The 19384-nt window shown below is 44.4% G+C and overlaps 1 protein-coding gene across 1 annotated transcript; it reads left to right on the forward strand.

Annotated features, from left to right (window-relative positions):
* Window positions 1-3497: 3497 nt before the first annotated feature.
* On the forward strand, window positions 3498-9049 carry LOC123097237 (cytochrome P450 84A1). Its single transcript, XM_044518941.1, has 2 exons — window positions 3498-4460; window positions 8089-9049. The coding sequence occupies exons 1-2, from the start codon at window positions 3546-3548 to the stop codon at window positions 8719-8721; spliced, it is 1548 nt and encodes a 515-aa protein (XP_044374876.1). The 5' UTR covers window positions 3498-3545; the 3' UTR covers window positions 8722-9049.
* Window positions 9050-19384: the final 10335 nt, after the last annotated feature.

Genomic DNA, 19384 nt, shown 5'->3' on the forward strand with positions numbered 1-19384 from the left:
ATGTGACGGGGAAAGATCTAAGCATATATGTCCATTCAAATATATTTGATCATGAATTATTATTGTTGACAATTATCTATATGATAAATAAGTTGGGAGGCGAAACATTAAGCCCATATCTTTCTCTGTGTTCAATGGATGCTATTTGTTCTAAAAATATGCTTTGAGTGGTAGCAATCATGAAAGACTATATGATAGTTGAGTTTGTGGGATTTTATAAATCAAAGCTCTTACATAGCCCCTTGCTGGAAATAAGATGAATTGCAATTTTTTGATGACTGAGAACCTAGTTTTTTAGTTTTCAAGAAAGTTTATGATCTATGCTTTAACATGTGAATAGCTTATTACTTGATCATGAGAAGTTTTATGAGATGCGCTACTGTTATGATATATAACGATGCTACAAAAAGTGATTGAAATTATCATTGATCAAACTTGTGCACTTGCTAGCATTCCACATCAAAAATTCTGTTTTTATCATTTACCTAATCGAGGACGAGCAAGAATTAAGCTTGGGGATGCTTGATACGTCTCCAACGTATCTATAATTTTTGATTGTTCCATGCTATTATACTATCCATCTTGGATGTTTTATATGCATTTATATGCTATTTTATATTATTTTTGGGACTAACCTATTAACTTAGAGCCCAATGCCAGTTTCTATTTTTTTCCTTGTTTTTGAGTTTTACATAAAAGGAATACCAAACGGAGTCCAAACGAGCTGAAAATTTAAGGGGATTTTTTATGGATCAGAAGAAGCCCCCGAAGCAAAAGAGTTGGGCCAGAAGAGTCCCGAGTCAACCACAAGGGTGGAGGGCGCGCCCTACCCCCGGGAGGGTGCTCTGGTTTTGCCGTTGACTCGTGGACCCCCCCTGACTTGTTCTCGGCGACAAAAAATCATGTAAATATAGAAACCCCCAGAAATAAACCTAGACCAGGAGTTTCACCGCCGCAAGCCTCTATAGCCACCAAAAACCAACCGGGAACCCATTCTGGCACCCTGTCAGAGGGGGAAGCCATCACCGGTGGCCATCTTCATCATCCCGGCGCTCTCCATGACGAGGAGGGAGTAGTTCACCCTCGGGGCTGAGGGTATGTACCAGTAGCTATGTTTTTGATCTCTCTCTCTCTCTCTCTCTCGTGTTCTTGATATGGCACGGTCTTGATGTACCGCAAGCTTTGCTATTATAGTTGAATCATATGGTGTTTCTCCCCCTCTACCTTCTTGTAATGGATTGAGTTTTCCCTTTGAAGTTATCTTATCGGATTGAGTCTTTAAGGATTTGAGAACACTTGATGTATGTCTTGCATGTGCTTATCTGTGGTGACGATGGGATATTCACGTGATCTACTTGATGTATGTTTTAGTGATCAACTTGCGGGTTCCGTGACCTTGTGAACTTATGCATAGGGGTTGGCACACGTTTTCTTGACTCTCCGGTGGAAACTTTGGGGAACTCTTTGAAGTTCTTTGTGTTGGTTTGATTAGATGAATCTGAGATTGTGATACATATCGTATAATCAAACTCGCAGGTGCTCGTGGTGACAATGGAGTGCCTAGGTGACATTAGGGTTTTGGTTGATGTGTATCTTAAGGTGTTATTTTAGTGCGAACTCTAGGGCTATTTGTGGGACTTATAGGAATGGCCCAATAGGTCGATCAGAAAGAATAACTTTGAGGTGGTTTTGTACCATACAATAATCTCTTCGTTTGTTCTCCGCTATTAGTGACTTTGGAGTGACTCTTTGTTGCACATTGAGGGATTGTTATATGATCCAATTATGTTATCATTGTTGAGAGAACTTGCACTAGTGAAAGTATGAACCATAGGCCTTGTTTTCAAGCATTGCAATACCGTTTTCGCTCACTTTTATTACTAGTTACCTTGCTGTTTTTATATTTTCAGATTACAAAAACCTATATTTATTATCCATATTGCACTTGTATCACCATCTCTTCGCCGAACTAGTGCACCTATACAATTTACCATTGTATTGGGTGTGTTGGGGACACAAGAGACTCTTTGTTATTTGGCCGCAGGGTTGTTTGAGAGAGACCATCTTCATCCTACGCCTCCCACGGATTGATAAACCTTGGGTCATCCACTTGAGGGAAATTTTCTATTGTCATAAAAAAACTCTATGCTTGGAGGCCCAACACGAGTCTACAAGAAGAAGGTTGTGTAGTAGACATCAGGAGGCGCGATGATAGAACGTCTCTACTGTGTCTGAGCCACCCCGACGATGAGTGCTTGACCGTCGCGCGTCAACATCATCCTCGGACCGACTATGATTTGCATGCATGTAGCCTATGCGGCACCTGTGGTGGCTACAATGAGGCCGAGACACGCCATGCCTGTCGCGAGAAGGCGAAGGCGGTGTTAGTGACGTCCCGATCCAACGACAATCCGGTCATCCGCGTCGTCCAGCAGCGGGCCCTCACCTCCAAGGAATCAAATGCGCGCTGCCGCCGTCAAGTCAACACCAAGGTCCTCGCGGATGGCATCAATGATTTGGTCCGCGCCACCGAGAAGGTCGCGCATGATGCTCAGCTCACCTATGTCGTCCCAGGCCACCCCCGAACTCCGGCAACCCCACGCAGGGCACCTCCACAGATTCCTCGTCCTCCGACTATGAGATCTGTGGCGTTCCAGCCATCCCTACATTTTCTTTAGCCGCTACTACCGTGACAAAGACGACAAGGGCAAGGGCAGTCGTCGGTGTGAAACTTTCATTGTCCTAGTCTAGTTTATTGTTGTGTTTTGTTGTCATGTGTTCCAGTGTTGAACAATGTCCTATGTTAAACTTTGTTCCTATGTGCATGCTATGTACATATATGATGATCGAGGTTGCATTTATTTGTATGAATTTGAGGATTGAAAAATGAGGGATTCGACTACCCGAACAAATGAAGGTTGAGTCCATGCTACCGGGGACACGTCTGGACAAATGAGGCGCCAAGATAGCCCGTCCCATTGTGGTTGAAGATGATCTTACAATCCGTAACTTCTCTCCTTATGTTTAGCAATTTTGAAAAAGTTTACACTTTTGATTATCGAAAGTCCTACATCCACGGGCTCTTATGAAGCCCCTACATAAACTTCCTTATTAACTCTATCTCCCCCCCCCCCCCCCGCCACCCTAATTTAACGAGGGTGGGCCCTAGCCCCTGATCCGGGTCCAATTAATTACTTTCACGTCAATTTTTATGTAAAATTCTCACGTAAATTTTTGTAGGTGTAACATTATTCTTTGACTATTCACTTGTGAGACCTAGGGGGAGGGGCTCGAAAGTTGAACAAATATATAGTATCAAGTGACATAGGATTAAAAACTAAAAGAAAAAACTAAAAAAATATTACGCCAGTCTCCATGCAAGATCTCACGAATATAATATCGACTAAGACATAACAAAGTCTTAGTCGACTGAAATTTAGCAACACTGATGAATATATAAACCATGCATCCACACGGATAGCTGTGGAGGGCTCTTGCAGTATTACTATTATCGCTATCCAGCTCGTGAGTCGTGGCTATCGTCAATGGCGGCCTATGCAAAGGTCGGCACGGAGTTTCTCAAGGATCCACTGATCTGGTTGTTCCTCGCCTCGCTGGCTTTCGTCATTCTGCAGAGGCGGCGGCTGGGCAGCGCGCCATTTCCTCCGGGCCCGAAGCCGCTGCCGGTCATCGGCAACATGGCGTTGGTGGACCAGCTGACACACCGCGGCCTAGCGGCGCTAGCGAAGCAGTACGGCGGGCTGCTGCACCTTCGCCTCGGCAGGCTCCACGTCTACGCGGTGTCGACGCCGGAGTACGCGCGCGAGGTGCTGCACGTGCAGGACGCCGCCCTCTCGAACCGCCCGGCCACCATCGCCGTCGTCTACCTCACCTACGGCCGCTCCGACATGGCGTTCGCGCACAACGGCGCCTACTGGCGGCAGATGCGCAAGCTCTGCGTCACCAAGATCTTCAGCCGACGCCGCGCCGAGACGTGGCTCGCTGTGCGCGAGGGGTACGGGGCGCTGGCCTGCGCCGTTAGCAGGCGCTGTGGCGAGGCCGTCAACCTCGGCGAGCTCATCTTCAACCTCACCGTCAGTGTCATCTTCCGCGCCGCCTTCAGCACCCGCGACGAGGATGGGCTGGATGAGTTCATCGCCATTCTCCAGGAGTTCTCAAGCCTCCTAGGATTGTTCCACATCGGTGACTTCTTCCCGTGGCTCGGCTGGGTGGGCCGGCGGGGCTTCAACCGCCGCCTCCGCACGGCGCGCGGCGCTCTCGACAAGTTTATCGACAGGATCATCGACGAGCACATGAAGAGGGGAAAGAACGCCGCCGACCCCGAAGCTGACTTGGTAGACGGCCTGCTCGCGTTTCTCGCCGAGGCAAACCCAATCAGCGGGAAGCACAGAGAGGACGCCCTCCGCTTCACCCGCGATAACGCCAAGGCCATGATTATGGTACGTAACTGGTACTGTATTTACCATCTTACAGTCTTTACTCTTTACTGTATATCCATGGCGGTGTGCTCCTGCTCCACACTAGTTCTACTGACGGACGGCTTGATCTGCAGAGTAGTATGACCAATATCCTACGACAGAAACCTCGTACATGTAGGCTAGCACCTCTCTTTCTTTTTGACGTGTTTGCTATTTGTAATTGTAAGTTGCTTGATAATGACAAAAACGAGATCGGTCGATTTTCCTTAATGAAGAAAGGCGAGGCGGCGCCGAGCTCCAAGGCGGAGAGGGGGGCGACGAGGCCAGTGTCCTGAGTAAGAGTAAGAGCATCTACAGCCGTACGCCTCAAATCATCCCACATAAGCCCGCGGACACGCCCGGCCAGTGACCGGAAGGGAGAGAGAAGAAAAAACGTGACCCAATCGGATCCCTCGTACCATCCCTATATGCCCGGGCTGTCCGCGAACCCTCATATCCATCTCAAATATGGGGAGGATATGAGGGCTCGCGGACGCGCCCGAGCGCGTTCGGGCATTCTGCCACGTAGGACTCGGCCCCACACCAGACCACCTTTTTTTCTTTATTCATTCTTTTATTTCTCTCTCTTCATCTCCACCGATCACGTGCAAGTGACCGGAGAAGAAAAATAAGGAGTGTGGCTGCGCGGACGAATAAATGGGGGCTCAAAACGGACACGCCCGGCCACTGGCCGGACATGTCCACGGGTGTTTAAGGGGTCATATTTGCTATGTCCAGCTGTAGATACTCTCAGAAAAAGCCATTAACTAGCGGGAGACGGGGATGCAGCGAGTGGGAGCCTTGACGGTTGGTGGTGTGGAGTTGGCACCCGGGATCAGAGAAGAAGGGTGGTGGAGGGTTAGAGGGGTAGCAGGGGTGGCTTGGGCACGGAGGCGAGGCGCGTGAGGCAGTGGCGCCAGCTGTAGGTGACGAGGGCTGATGGTCTGGCGGATGTCAGACGGGCGGCTCGGCGCAAGGAGGAAGGGAAGGGAGTGCTAAAAAATGCACGATCCCTTTTTTCAACTCACTGGTCCTTTTCTTTCTATCCTCGTTATTTTTAGTTTCTTTTTTTACTTTTGTATTTCGGTCAATTGACTTTCTACTACGTGGTTTTGATACCTAATTATTATCTATTATTTAGGTAATATACTCTGGCTTGGATGGTGGTTTTTTGCTTGTTGCTGATTTCTTGTTTTATTATAATTATTTTCCCTCTTATTGTTTTTGTTTTTATTTTTGGTTTGTTGCTAGTTTCATCAAGTGCATATACGTATTTAGATGTCCTTTTGTGTCTTTTCTTCACAAAAAAGTGTATATACGTATTTTAGTGTTTTTTACATTTCAAAGTAACGGAGTCGCAGTAGACATGTACCTTTGATCTTTAGAGTATAAGTATTAATAGTATTACGACAAATACAAATACACTTGTTCACTGAATGGTTTATGGTGAAAGGTGAGATTCATGTAGGTTGTATTTTCATTGTGTTTTTGGCGCAAGATCTTTGTCTAGAATAAGTAACCGTGCATTACAATTGTTTTCACATGCTATGAAACATGAAAAACATAGCAAGCAATGCTGTAACTGAGGTTTGAAATCACATAAATTTGGTTTTTATTTGATAGAGACGTGTGTCATTGTTTGTATGGTGCATTTTTTTATTTATACTGAGTTGGAAATCGGTCAACATGATAGTGCCATTCGTCGCTGTTTGTATGGTGCAAAATTTTGATTTGTTTTTTGTAGCAAAAATGTTGTACGGAACCATGGTTCAGCCGAAGCTACGCTCGACACCATTGATTTTTAGGCACTATTCATAAGGATCCATGCATGGTTGATTAAAAAATACAGCTGACATGCATGTCTACTCATGAGGATCCATGCATGGTTGATTAAAAAATGCAGTTGACATGCATGTCACAGATCCACATGTAGTAGGATGTTAAATCGTATGACATAGACCATAGGTTCGATTGAACCATGGTCCTGAATCATGTCTCTCTTTTTGTAGCTTGTCCTTCGTGGTACCTGCTATCGTAGCCATTCATATATGCTCAGTTCCATGTGGATGTGTGCATCGATGGAAAATTAGCAACTGGCGTTAGCTCTCAAATCTTAATCTCCTGCCGCTAGGACTAGTAGGGACTGTATCTAATGTGACGTTCTTTTTGTCCACCCCCCCCCCCCCCCACCCACAGACTGAGACGTAGTGCAGACCTCTCTCTCTTTTTGCATGCAGCGCATCTTTCTCTCATAAACTTTACATGCAACTCTCTCTTTTTTTCTCTCTTTCGGTAAAGTCTGCTCTTTAAAAATGTCAAATAAAAATCCTAAAAATCACTTCCTTGAAAAAGAAATCACTATTACTCAATGCACATGGGACAGAGGGGTGGAGATAAAAGATTCTCCATGCAAACCCCTCTCTTTCTCCCGGTTGGACAAAGATTCCTTCATGGACCCGTTCTCTTCTCTCGCCTAGCACATTTAGTGAGATGGAGCTAGGAAGGAACTTTGCGAATTTTGATTGGTACCAATTGAAAACCAATTTAATGGTAAAAAATAGTCACTCTCTACATAAGTATGTATAATCAAAGGCTAATATAGGTTAATATGCACAACTCCTTGCCACTGAAGACATGAATAATTTTGTAATGGAAATAAAATTCTTCAAGGTGCCCTTTAGAATAAAGGAACCGTGGAGAATAAGAAAGTGAGGCTTGCAATCATAGGATACACAAATATGGGATTTGTACATTTTTTATTATTAGATTGCATTAAAGAAAATTTATGTATGACTTGAACTTTTGCTACAAATTTGGGAGGAAATTAAGTCTGAGTTCCAGTCTCGTGTCAAACTTCTTTAGAAAGTTCAAATGTGTCTTCTTTGTTTTTGTCTCTTAAATATAACACCTAATCTCAAAGTCCATGTATCTTGTGCATTTTTTGAAAAGATGTATCTTTTGTGCGCGCATCTAAATATGTCTTCTCAACAACTCGTATTTCTCAGATGAAAAAATAGCCAAGTAAATCATTGTGTGTTTTTTTGTTCTTACCTTGTCAGATTCATGTGTTTAAGGGAAAGAACCCAAAACATTAACAATAGTTAAAATAACTTATCGAGTATGTTAAATCCAAACGCGGTTTTGGGTGGGAGAGAGAGAGAGACTACCTACCATCAACATCACCGAATTCCTTTAGCAATAAAGAATTATTCCTATATATAGTACTCCCTCTGTTTTAAAATATAGTGCGTCCGCGCTTTCTGATGTTCAACTTTAATCATAAATTTAATCAATGAGACCGACTATGGCGGGAGCAAAAAATATATACTCCCTCCGTCCGAAAAAGCTTGTCCCAAGCTTATCTCTCAAATGGATGTATCTAGCACTAATTTGATGCTAGATACATCCATTTGAGGGACAAGTTTTTTCGGACGGAGGGAGTAATTGAAAATTTCTTTTGAATACGAATTCATTGGTATAACTTTTGCTCCCAACACAGTTGGTCTCGTTGGTTAAATTTATAATCAAAGTTGAAGCACAGGAACCGAGGACGCACTATATTTTGGAACGGAGAAAGTATGTGGTAACTTGCATGTGGCTATCTACACAGGACATGTTGTTTGGTGGGCCAGAGACAGTGGGGTCCATGACCGAGTGGGCGATGGCGGAGATGATGCGTAGCCCAGACGACCTACGGCGACTGCAGCGGGAGCTCGCCAATGTGGTGGGGCTCCACCGTACCGTGGATGAGACCGACCTCGACAAGCTCCCTTTCCTCAGATGCGTCGTCAAGGAGGCGCTCCGCATGCACCCACCCATCCCACTACTCCTCCACGAGGCTGCTAAAGATTGCTTTGTCGGTGGCTACTCTGTGCCCAAAGGCTCCCGCGTGTTGGTGAATGCTTGGGCGATCAACCGTGACCCCGGGGCCTGGAAGGACGGCGACACGTTCCGACCTTCGCGGTTCATGCCCGGCGAGGGAGAGGCCGCCGAGCTGGACCTCAACGGCGGCTGCTACGAGTTCTTGCCGTTTGGGTCCGGCCGGCGCTCGTGCCCTGCGCAGGGGCTTGGCCAACATGCGGTGGAGTTCGCTGTCGCGCAGCTCGCGCACGGATTCAACTGGGAGCTGCCCGATGGCATGAAGCCCGCGGAGCTTGACATGGGCGACATCTTTGGCCTCACCGCATTACGTGCCACGCGGCTCTACGCCGTGCCCACACCACGCCTCACTTGCCCCATGTAAGTATCGCACCAGACTTGCTCATGGAGTGCCTTGTAACCGTTGGTCCGTTCATTGTGTACCCCGACCGGCTTGGTTTGTTTTGGACTTGATCTCCGAGTCCTAATTCGCAAGAAGAGACTTCCTATCAATAAAGATCATGGTCATAGATGTGCGTTCATGAGCTATCTCAATATTCAAATTGCTCATGATATTCGCGGGGGCGTGCGTGTGCGTGTGCGTGTGCGTGTGTGTGTGTGAGAGAGAGAGAGAGAGAGAGATTTTACATCATATCAAAAGGATGTGCTTTTCAGAACCATATTGGTATATTATAGTTGTTGATATTCTGATCTATGATATGGAATTTTATAATGTTTGAATTATAATAGAAAAAAAACATGCTTTATGTTTAGAAACCGGCGAGTGCCATTTAGGGCCAGTTATTTTGGAATAATACCATTTTTTGGGTAAAAAACAAATTACCGAATTCCTCCCCAATCCTAGCCCAATAGACTCCGCACCATGCCCATCCTAAGATTCGCTACGCTCCGTGATCATTACTCCTTCCAACTCCAAAATGAAGTCTTATAAGTTTTGTCTAAAGTCAAATGGTGCAAAGTTTGATCGATTTTTTAACATAAGTTATAGGTGTTCTTTTTGGAGCCGAAAGGAGTTCACCACAACCCATTATGCTCTTGAGCATACTCTCTTCCCCCTAGGTTCTTAAATAGTTTACATGCATCTACTTGTATAGGCCTAAGTCCGTAAAAAAAGTACTTGTATGCAACTCCAATGATGTACATCAAAATGAACACCTCAAATGTCCGCGGTCAGCGGAGTTGGTCCTTCAACCGTATGCATCAAATCCGGACAGCGGAGTGAGCCAGACGAACCTAAAGGACAAAATACATGAGTTGGGAAGGACATGTGGTCCAACTGATAGTGGTTCAAATGGATTATCCGAACTCTCCTAAAGCTCCCTCAGGTTTGGTTCAGGTTTGTAGGAATTCAGATGTCCAACCTAGTCCGCAGACGTTTGCTGAACTGCATTGGAGGGCAAAAAGTGTCTGTACCGCGTGGTTCAAACGTTCAAGGGTGATTTGGTGCACATCGTTTCCAAACTAGGTTCAGAGCCAGCTCTTTTTAGTTTACTTTGCAACTTATGGTCAAAATAAGCTAAAGCTAGACATAACTTGAAATTTCTCTCCAGCTTAATTTCTAAGCCCGTCCAAATAATAGTTGGTAGAAAAAAACTACAAGAGAAGTGCTTCTAGAGCTTCTCCGTTAGGGCTGGAATTCGAGCCGAGTCGAGCCAGCTCGGCTCGACTTGCTAAAGCTCGTTTCGTTAACGAGCTAGCTCGACTCGACTCGTTACTATAACGAGCTCAAATCCAAGATTGGCTCGACTCATATAACTCGCGAGCTGGCTCGTTTAGCTTGTTAAGCTCGTTAAGGATATGAACATAAAACCTTACGAATATGAAAAAAAATATTACTTGAGAATGTATAATGTACATATTAAATATGTACAATGTTCACAAAAAATTGTAAGCATGTATGAGCATCACTTACAATTGTTAGTATCGTGCAGGCGCAGCGCCGACGCCGTCACAATTTATAGGATAAAGAAACAAGGAAGACATGAGGGAAATCGACCGCCTATAACTTCGCTAGGAATAGAAATGGAATGAGAGAAATCTTCGTGTGCGATGTGTGAGTCTTGTGGGCAGTTGGGCCTTGTGTTGTGCGCCTGGGACACCGAGAGCTTGGCTGATCTTTTGTACCGAGCCTAAACGAGTTACACGAGTACTCGTGAGATCGTCTCGTTTAACTTGGTCTGTAAATGATCTTAAACTAGAGCTCGGCTCGACTCGTTATTCTTCGAGTTCGAGTCGATTCGAGCCGAGTCATGAGCTACTCGTTTAGCTCGCGAGCTTCGAGCTTTTCTTCCAGCCCTATTCTCCGTAATTCAAACCCTTCCATAAAAAAAAGATAATGTTTCCCTCTTTTTAGGAAAAAAATGCTACCGCATAACTCTTCGTGCTCGAATAGAAAACCACATGCGCAATTGCTTCCCCTTTGCTCCAACACCAACTACTACTACGCCTAACTCCACTTAATTAACCCCAAGGGACAATTGAAGTACTTTCTAGTTTGATGTGGAAGTATTGAGTGTTCAAGCCCTAAGGAGCAAATGGATAAGCCTCATATTCTATCAAGTTATATATGGTTGTGTGAATTTCTTTGGTACTCTACTCGTTTTAATAAATGGTTGTCTACATTGCTTGATGCATAGGCTAGGGGTAATCCTCCTTTTTGAAAAAAGAAAAAAAATCAAGTTATATATGGCACTTACTAAACCTTCTATGCAGTTTTAATGTCGACTTTTTTAGAAATCAACTTGCTATGAGTTTTTGTAACTCGTAGGTGGAAGTCAATTAAATTTAGGTTGTGTTATCAATTAGTTTGCAAGTAAATAAAGAGTAGTATCCAATGGCAAGTGTTCTAGGAACTTAACTATTTTCTTATAAAGTGTTTGTCTTTCTTATAGATTGTGGGCAAAGTCTAGAGGCAATGACATCTAGATGTTCTACCTATGTAATTTCTCTCTAATATCACCTCAAGACCCTCTCACAACGTCAGTACAGGGTACCAAACGTATCAATAATTTTTGAAGTTATCATGCCTATTTCTTATCAATTTTGTGCGATATTTATATTTTATTTGTATAACCTACTAATTATCAGCTAAAACCAATTTTTATGTTTCAATTTATCGATGCATGATGTTCCCAAACTCAAAAAAGTGAAACTTCATGTAAATTATTCATGAAAGAGAGCAGGGCCCACAGGTACCCCATGGCCTTTGGTGGCATGCCCTTAGCTATATGCATCAAACCCTTCCATGATTTATCTTGCAATTTCCTACCTCTGCCATTTTGTGAACCAAGGTGAAACTCGTCTGCAACCCTGCGTATGTATAGGGCTATTCACCTCCATCTCACTAAGATATCATCCTCCGATGCTCCCCGGGTTTGTAGTTGTAGTTATGTAGCATGCCGTCTCTCTATCCTTCAATAGAAATATCACATGAGTGGGTTTTTTCCACAAGGGGTTTTCCACTTAAAAATCTTTATTACTGTGTGATGAATAATTATTTTATGATCAGATCAATGATGGTTTATTGAATAATTTATAGATGCATATTGTTGTCATATTCATTAGTCTATTCGTTGACTTGGTTAGATGAAAGGTCAGTAGATGGACTTGTGTACATTATGTGGAGTAGATCCCTAATTGTGACGAACTATCAGCAACAACGAGAGGAAAAGCTTAGACGGATTTACTGCACTATTTATAAAAGGTTCCTTGACTTGTTATCAACCGTACCACAGTTTGTGAGATGGATTCTTTCAACGATATGACATCTTGTTTAATGGAATTCCCTATTTTGCTTCTTAGTTTGGGTTCATTCATGAGGGTTTTGGGCACCTTGGGTGAAGTATTAGCTATAAGATGGGCCATTCATTGGTGTACCAGATTTAGGAACGTATTATATCTATATAACATGATTCTTATTTATGATGGTACTTACATGATTTTTCCATTGATCATTAAACTTATCTATGCTTATGTTTACGTGTCACTGATGTTATGAGAAATCCAATTAATAAAGCGACCATGTTTGCCTACAAAAACTTCACCTTTGGTTTTCTTCCTACAAAATAAAATCGAGCTGCTTCACTGTTCTAAAATCAGCTCAGTATTAGAAACATTAGGTTACCACGGGAGCACTATTGTAAACTGACCAGAATTAGCGGTATTTTGTGTTAGAAGTGTGTGCACGCGCTAGTTGATTGGAGTTTGGAGAATAGGTACCAAGAATTTGGCATTGATAGATACTACCTCTATTCCTAAATATAAGACATTTCATCATTTTAAATTAAACCAACGGGACATCTTATACTTAGAAGCAGAGGATGTATTACCGCGGCAGCAGCTATCCCATGGGCAACGACTAAATTGGTGCCTTATGATAAAACACTTAATAGAAGAAATTGTAGTTGAAGACAACCCACTCAATTTTTTCCCCTCTCTCTCGGAAAAAAAAAGTGCGTGCATGTTCCACTTTCGTTGGTTACAAACATGCAGCCAAACTACACCATAGTTCATAGTAGGTCGAATGAACTTGATCGTACATATACATCATACTACCAACACATCATCCTGTCAAAGTGTCAACCCAATCAATCCCCCTCCAGATGGGAAAGGGAGAGTCACCTGAAAACGAATATGCTTGTTACTAATATAATCACTGCCCCTGATATAATGCAGTTGAACCGTATATTTATACCTGTTACAATAAGACACATCTTCTCTTTCACTCGTGAATGGAGAAATTAATTAGAAAAAATAGTTCTGTATTCTGCTTTTGTGGGATTTTCTTAATCTAATTATCAATTGTCAAGGCGGTATAAAGAAATCCACAAGTAGCAAAATTACATCCAGCTTCATAGATCACCGATCAACTACTGCAAGCAATGGAGCGGGCCGAAGGCGTGCCACCATCATCGCCCCACCCTCGCATGAGCCGGACAAACCTTATTGTAGTAAACAGTCAGCGAAAAAAATCGAATTCTTTCAAGCCCCAAAAAATATAGAAACAATCTTTACCTATCTGTATCTGTATCTGTATCTGTATCTGTATCTGTATCTAATATTAAAGGAAGGATTGTTTCTCCAACTTTTTTGGTTTACGATGGGACCCAGATTAATTTTCGTTCGTCGGACGAGTCGTTTCTCGTTCGTCCCGATTACTTTCTTCAAAAAAAACGCACGACGCACAGAGAGGAGTCGCGATGGGCCGGCCCATTAGCGGATGCCGTACAAACAGCTCGCCCACTGGAAAAAGTAGCCGGACAAATCTTGTTGTAGTAAACAGTCAGCAAAAAAATCAAATTCTTTCAAGCCCCAAAAATATAGAAACAATCTCTACCTATCTGTTTCTTTTATATAATATTAAAAGAAGGATTGTTTCTCCAACTTTTTTGGTTTACGATGGGACCCAGATTAGTTTTCGTCCGTCGGACGAGTCCCGATTACTTTCTTCAAAAAAACCGCACGACGCACAGAGAGGAGTCGCGATGGGCCGGCCCATTAGCGGATGCCGTACAAACAGCTCGCCCAGTGAAAAGAGTCAAAGAAATAAATTAAGTGACGTGAGGACTTGAACCTGGGCGCTCACGCTGGACGCATCAGCATGCTAGCCACTGGACTAGGCACTACAATATGTCTAAGTTGCAGCGTGACATGCTAAATTAGCAAAGAGCCGCACCAGATAATAAAAGGAAATATATTTTTTTGGAAAAAGTAGATATATTTTAGAACGCGAATATTTTAGCAAATTTCTAAACAAAAAATTTAAACTCGAGCATATTTTTCACGAAGAACTATATTTTTCTTTTTAATTTTTTTGAAACCTGAACATTTTTTGAAAACTAGAAGGTACTATAGAGAACATTGTTCCAAATTTGAGACCATTTTCTAAAAACACAAATATTTTCTGAAATTTGAGTTTCAGAAGGTAAACATTTTTTCAAAATATGAAAGACCATTTTCTAAAAACACAAATATTTTTTGAAATTTGAGTTTCAAAAGGCAAACATTTTTTTTCAAAATATGAACAGTTTTTTAAAACTGGGAAGTATTGTATCTAACACTTTTTAATCTGTACCAACTAATAAAGCAAGGCGCGGTTCTCTGAATTTTCAGTCTGTCAATCACATAGGATTTTTCATCCGTCTTGCACAAGGGGCACACACAAGTGAAAGAAAAAACACCTTTTGTTCTCAGGTGAAAGAAAAACGCTTAGCGTTTTTTATTCCTCAGTGTGCTTGTTTTTTTTTTTGAATGTCTCACTTGGCCTCAGTCTGCGTTGTGGCCCAGCGAAGACGGCCCAAGGAAAAAAATATTAGTTCCTGTTTGGAATCAAACTGGCGACCTCCCTCCTCGTCCATGTAAATTCATCGCAACCGATTGAGCTAGATCAATGTTTGTGTTTAGGTGAAGGTTGTTTTGTCTATTCAATAGTCTCACCTTGGTTGCTTATAGATAATCCCTTTACTTGATATACATATTTTAGTTTTTAGGTGAAGTTTTTAGGTAAGGAACGATGTGACAAAAATAATAAAGGAGGGAAATTTAGTTGAGACAACTACATGTCAAATGACATGAGACCTGACAAAGGAATGAAAGAACTAGGAGAGAGAGAAATAAAAAGGAAGAAGAGAGAAAAATTTAGGGCTAGGAAGAGAACTAGACCTGATATGGAAGGAAGAAGATAACTTTTTTTTACATCCGCTCAGTGACACCCGTCATAATGCATGAAGAGTCCAACTAAGGATTAACGGTCTATCTAATACAAACTACTCAATTTACATGATAACACGGACATATATTAGGTGTAGTGACTTTCCCTATTATATTAGCTAGATGTAAAAAAATTGTGTTCAAATCTCTTGATCTCGTCGGACACGAAGGATGCTCAACGATCCAGCTATTGGACATGTCCAACATTGGTTAGTGACAACTGGTACCGCGATCACTGGCGACGAGGACAACATAAAGGACAAGCGGAAACATGGTTCTGATGTCATATTCAAATGAAGGATATGGACCTAAGGGTGAGGTATTAGTCAAGTTTTTATGCCAGGGGCATAAAGGGTGGGGCCTTTAGGCATGTTCAATGGATAAGAGGGTGTGGCCGTGTGGGGGTTGTTTTTTCCGTTGCAACGCACGGGCATGTTTGCTAGTTACTAATAAACCAGCGATCGCTTCTGGTTGTACGCCGTCCGTGTTTTTGCAAAAACGCCCCTCGGTTTATTTGAAATAAACCCGGAGTGCAAGTTAGAAAACACCTGGGCCAAAGCCAGTCGGGTGCCGCCTGTATGCCGCACCCGCAGCCACGCGCCCGAGGCCGAGCTCCCGAGCGCGCCGCCGCCTCGACCTCGCGACCCGCCGGCGACCGGATCCTCGCCGGGGATGAGTGCCGCCGTCCCCTGCTCCCTCCTCTCCCCCTCTGTCTCCTCTCACCTTGCTCATCCCCCGATCTCTCTGTCCCCCAGAACGAAAGGAGCATGCCATGGCCTCGGATCCGCGCCGCCGTCGCCGGAGAACCTCGTCCGCCACCGGTTCTTCGACCACAACTACCGGATCAAGTTGCCCCGCCTCTGATCTACCCGTTCCCGGCCACCCCAACCTCGCCTCGTCATCGGGCGCGCAGAGAGACGGCCATGGCCGCCTGATTCCCGAGCGCCGCCGGCCAAGGTATTGGAGGGGTGGTTCTGGAGCACAAGCTGCGGCGAGTTGTGCGCTATGTGACAGAGGAGACCGCCGAGATCTTGCAAGGGTGGTTCCGGAGCGAAGTGGGATGTGTGTCGGGTGAAGGACGCCCTTGTGGCGAACGGCGCTAGGTGCTATCAGCTGGGAAGGCTTCGGACCGGACCATGGATGGTGCAGCGGGTGAGAGTTGGGGCAGACGGCGAGTGTGGTGGATGCCGATGCCGCCTAGGTTCTGTTGATATCGACATGGAGGATACATAGAGTTTGCTGACTCTATTTCTGTGTTGGCCCTTGAGAGGGAAACCAAGGCAAAATTCAGCCAATTTCAGGTGCATATATATATCTATCCCATGGGTTTGAGTCCCTAGCTAACTTGGAGCATTGCACGTATTGTTAAATATAGTTAGTTTCTTTAGTTTACTCGCAATAATTGTGATAAGCAGAGCGGATACGTGCTTGATTTTATTTTGATACATAGCTGGCATGATGTGATTTACTAAGTATTAATTTGGAAAAACTAGGCCTGGAGATAATATGCCTCCCCGTTTTCTGAGGATAGTGACTTGTGCAGTGATCAAATTCAATAGGTTTATATGATAAGCTTCTTCATCTATGTTAATTTTTACCTCCGTTTATAGAACTCTGGTTGTGTTAACAGCTTGAGACGTCCTTAAAGACCTTGTGGTTGATTTCCATGTCTGCATGATAATTGCTTGCTGAAATAACTGGTCCTTCAGCTGTAGTTAGGGAAATCCATAATCTTCATATACTTAAAGCATGACATTTACCTGGAGATAGTGTGCCTCCCTGTTTTGTGCAACAATCGATTGTGGTGATATACTGTGGCCAAATTGAATGAGCTTATACGATTAACTTCTTCATCCACATTTTCAGTTTGGTTTATGGAAATTGAACTACTGTCGTGTTAACACACTCAGCCAGGGCGTCGCCGCACTCTATCAGCCTCGTGGGGCTTGCAGGTTAAGTAGGTTGCGCCCACTCCATCAGGATGTCCTCCCCCACTGTTAGTGTTAACTGATTAATCATGCACATCCATTGAAGCAAAGATTCAGACAAATGTTTGATTCACTATAATTAATCAATCAGTAAAAGACCAATTGCTTAATCCTACTAGCTAGACACTCCATCCATCCAATCCAGTGAGTTTAAATTGATTAATCCTGCACATCCTTAAATTATGAAGAGTAATGAAAATATTTTGGTGTTGGAGGAGCAGCCAGCAAGTGCAGTTTCTATGGAGAACACTGATTTGCGACCTCAGCTCAGCCATATTGAATAAATTGATTACTCTATGAAATAGGAGTTAGCCCATAATAGTAATGCCACTCCAATATTGGAGGAAGTGTCGATTGAGCTGAGAAAATTACTTGACGATGAAAGGAACGGCTTGCTTCAAAATTTGCAAAATAACTTCTCCAAGCTCTCAGTAGAGAAGCAATAATATGACTCCCAGGTGCCACTCTGAGAGAAAAGCTGGAGATGCTTTGGCAGTGGCAAAATAATAAGTAATTGCTACAGACGCCAGCCAGGTGTTCATCTGCCTATTTGATTACTGTTTTCTGCTCTTAATAATGCTTCCGTTTTCCCTATTTTAGAACCCTTCTTTTGTACTCCTACAGATAGCAGATGAAAGGACAAGGGTGAAAAAGTCAAGCTATTGGAGAGGTCAATTGAGGAGATCAGAAGTACTTTATGTGCTCTCAAAAGTAGCTTTATTCAGTTTGAGTGGATTTTGTGGCCTAACTTCCAGACTAGCACTTTGGAAGAAGTTAGAATTTATGTTAATACAACTTTAGTTTAGCCTGACTGAAATAAGGGGCAATACTTAATTTTGTAATGTATGTATATGTGTACTTTGCTGTTTGCTCAAATCTACATCTTAAGAGCATCTCCAATAGCCGCGCTTCGCGCCGCGCGCAAAAAACCTGTTTGCGGCGCGCGCTTCGGCTGGTTTAGCGTGGCTGCCAACGCTGGCTTGAGCAGCCGCGCTATAATGCAGCGCACTCGCGTCGCTCCAGCAGCGCGCAAAAATACAGCGCGCGTGACTCGCCGGGCATTTTAACATATATGATATTTTGGACACAGAATGAGTTTGAAACATTCATCAAAATGCAATGAACATGTGAAATTTGACACAAACAAGTTGATGAATAAAAGTTCATGCCCACAAGTTCAAAATCATGCCCACAAGTTCATCCTACCAAGTTAAAATGCAAACTAAAGTTCAAGACATAAATGAAAGACACATCAATCATCTTCCTCGTCTTCGTCCTCATCTTCCGAAGACGATTCTTCCGCCTCCGAAGATGAATCTTCCTTCCTAACCTCATCAGGCACCGCATCACGTGAAGCTCCGACGGTGTTGGCTAGATCTTCAACGGCATCTTCATGACAATGCCCTCACCCTCTTCGTCCACCTCAAACTCATGGTCTTCGAAATGGATGTCATTGGTTTGAGACCAATGTGAATTGTTGGACCCAACACCCATAGTTGACATGTATGCATCATCGTTGAGACTACAAAGTTTTTTGAACAATGCAAATAAGCTATTTATATGTGAGATGCATTGAAAAAATAACAAGAAAAGAAAAGTTGGAATTTTTTTCACCTTGGGGGCATTTCGTCGAACACGTGGTGCGAGTCGGCGGCCGGCTCAATGAGTGAGCTCGCCGGTGCTTCGGTAGCCGCCGCGGCCGTCGAACGCCCTGCAAGCTTCTTTCCCCTCGCCTTCGTGCTGCCGGAGCCGTCCGCCGTCTTGTTCTTCTACGCGGATGTTTTGCCCTTCTTCGGCCGCGCCGCATTGGGGACCTTCGACGGTGCGGCGGTGGCATGGGACGGCGCCGGCGCGACGCCACCCGTCGCCGTGGTCATCCGCGGCGGCAAGAAGAGGCTGCACGCGAGGCCGACGCTCAGCGGAGCTCCGATGGTGGCGACACCAACGCTCCCCGCGCTAGGGTTTCCGGCGCGGCGGAGGCGGGGGGAGGGGGGGTCGCGGCTGTACAACGGGGTGAGCGGGGTGCCGGTGTGCGCGTCCATGGGTGGCAGGGCGCCGACGCTGGCGCGCGCGGGGCGTAGGAGGAGGAGAGGAGAGAGTGCGGCGCGAGCGCTCGAGTATGCCGCGCGCGGTAGCGGGCGTCCGAAATACACCATGTTGGATAGTGCTTCCGACCGCGCGCCCAACTCGTTATAGCGCGCGCGCCGTTTTTGCGCGCCCGCTGGAGCGACCCGCCGCGTTGCGCGCGCGCTAAAACAGACTAATTTGCGGCGCGACGCTAGTTTAGCGCGGCTGTTGGAGATGCTCTAATACTGCCCTATTTTCTGGGAT

Source organism: Triticum aestivum, chromosome 1B, assembly GCF_018294505.1.
Source record: "Triticum aestivum cultivar Chinese Spring chromosome 1B, IWGSC CS RefSeq v2.1, whole genome shotgun sequence".
Lineage (NCBI taxonomy): Eukaryota > Viridiplantae > Streptophyta > Magnoliopsida > Poales > Poaceae > Triticum > Triticum aestivum.

What these genes read in the sequence shown, in the direction of transcription:
- LOC123097237 (XM_044518941.1), top strand. Translation starts at nt 3,546, where the DNA reads ATGGCGGCCTATGCAAAGGTCGGCACGGAGTTTCTCAAGGATCCACTG. An exon ending in ACGCCAAGGCCATGATTATG is followed by an intron (nt 4,461 to 8,088) that starts GTACGTAACTGG and finishes CTATCTACACAG; the next exon opens with GACATGTTGTTTGGTGGGCC.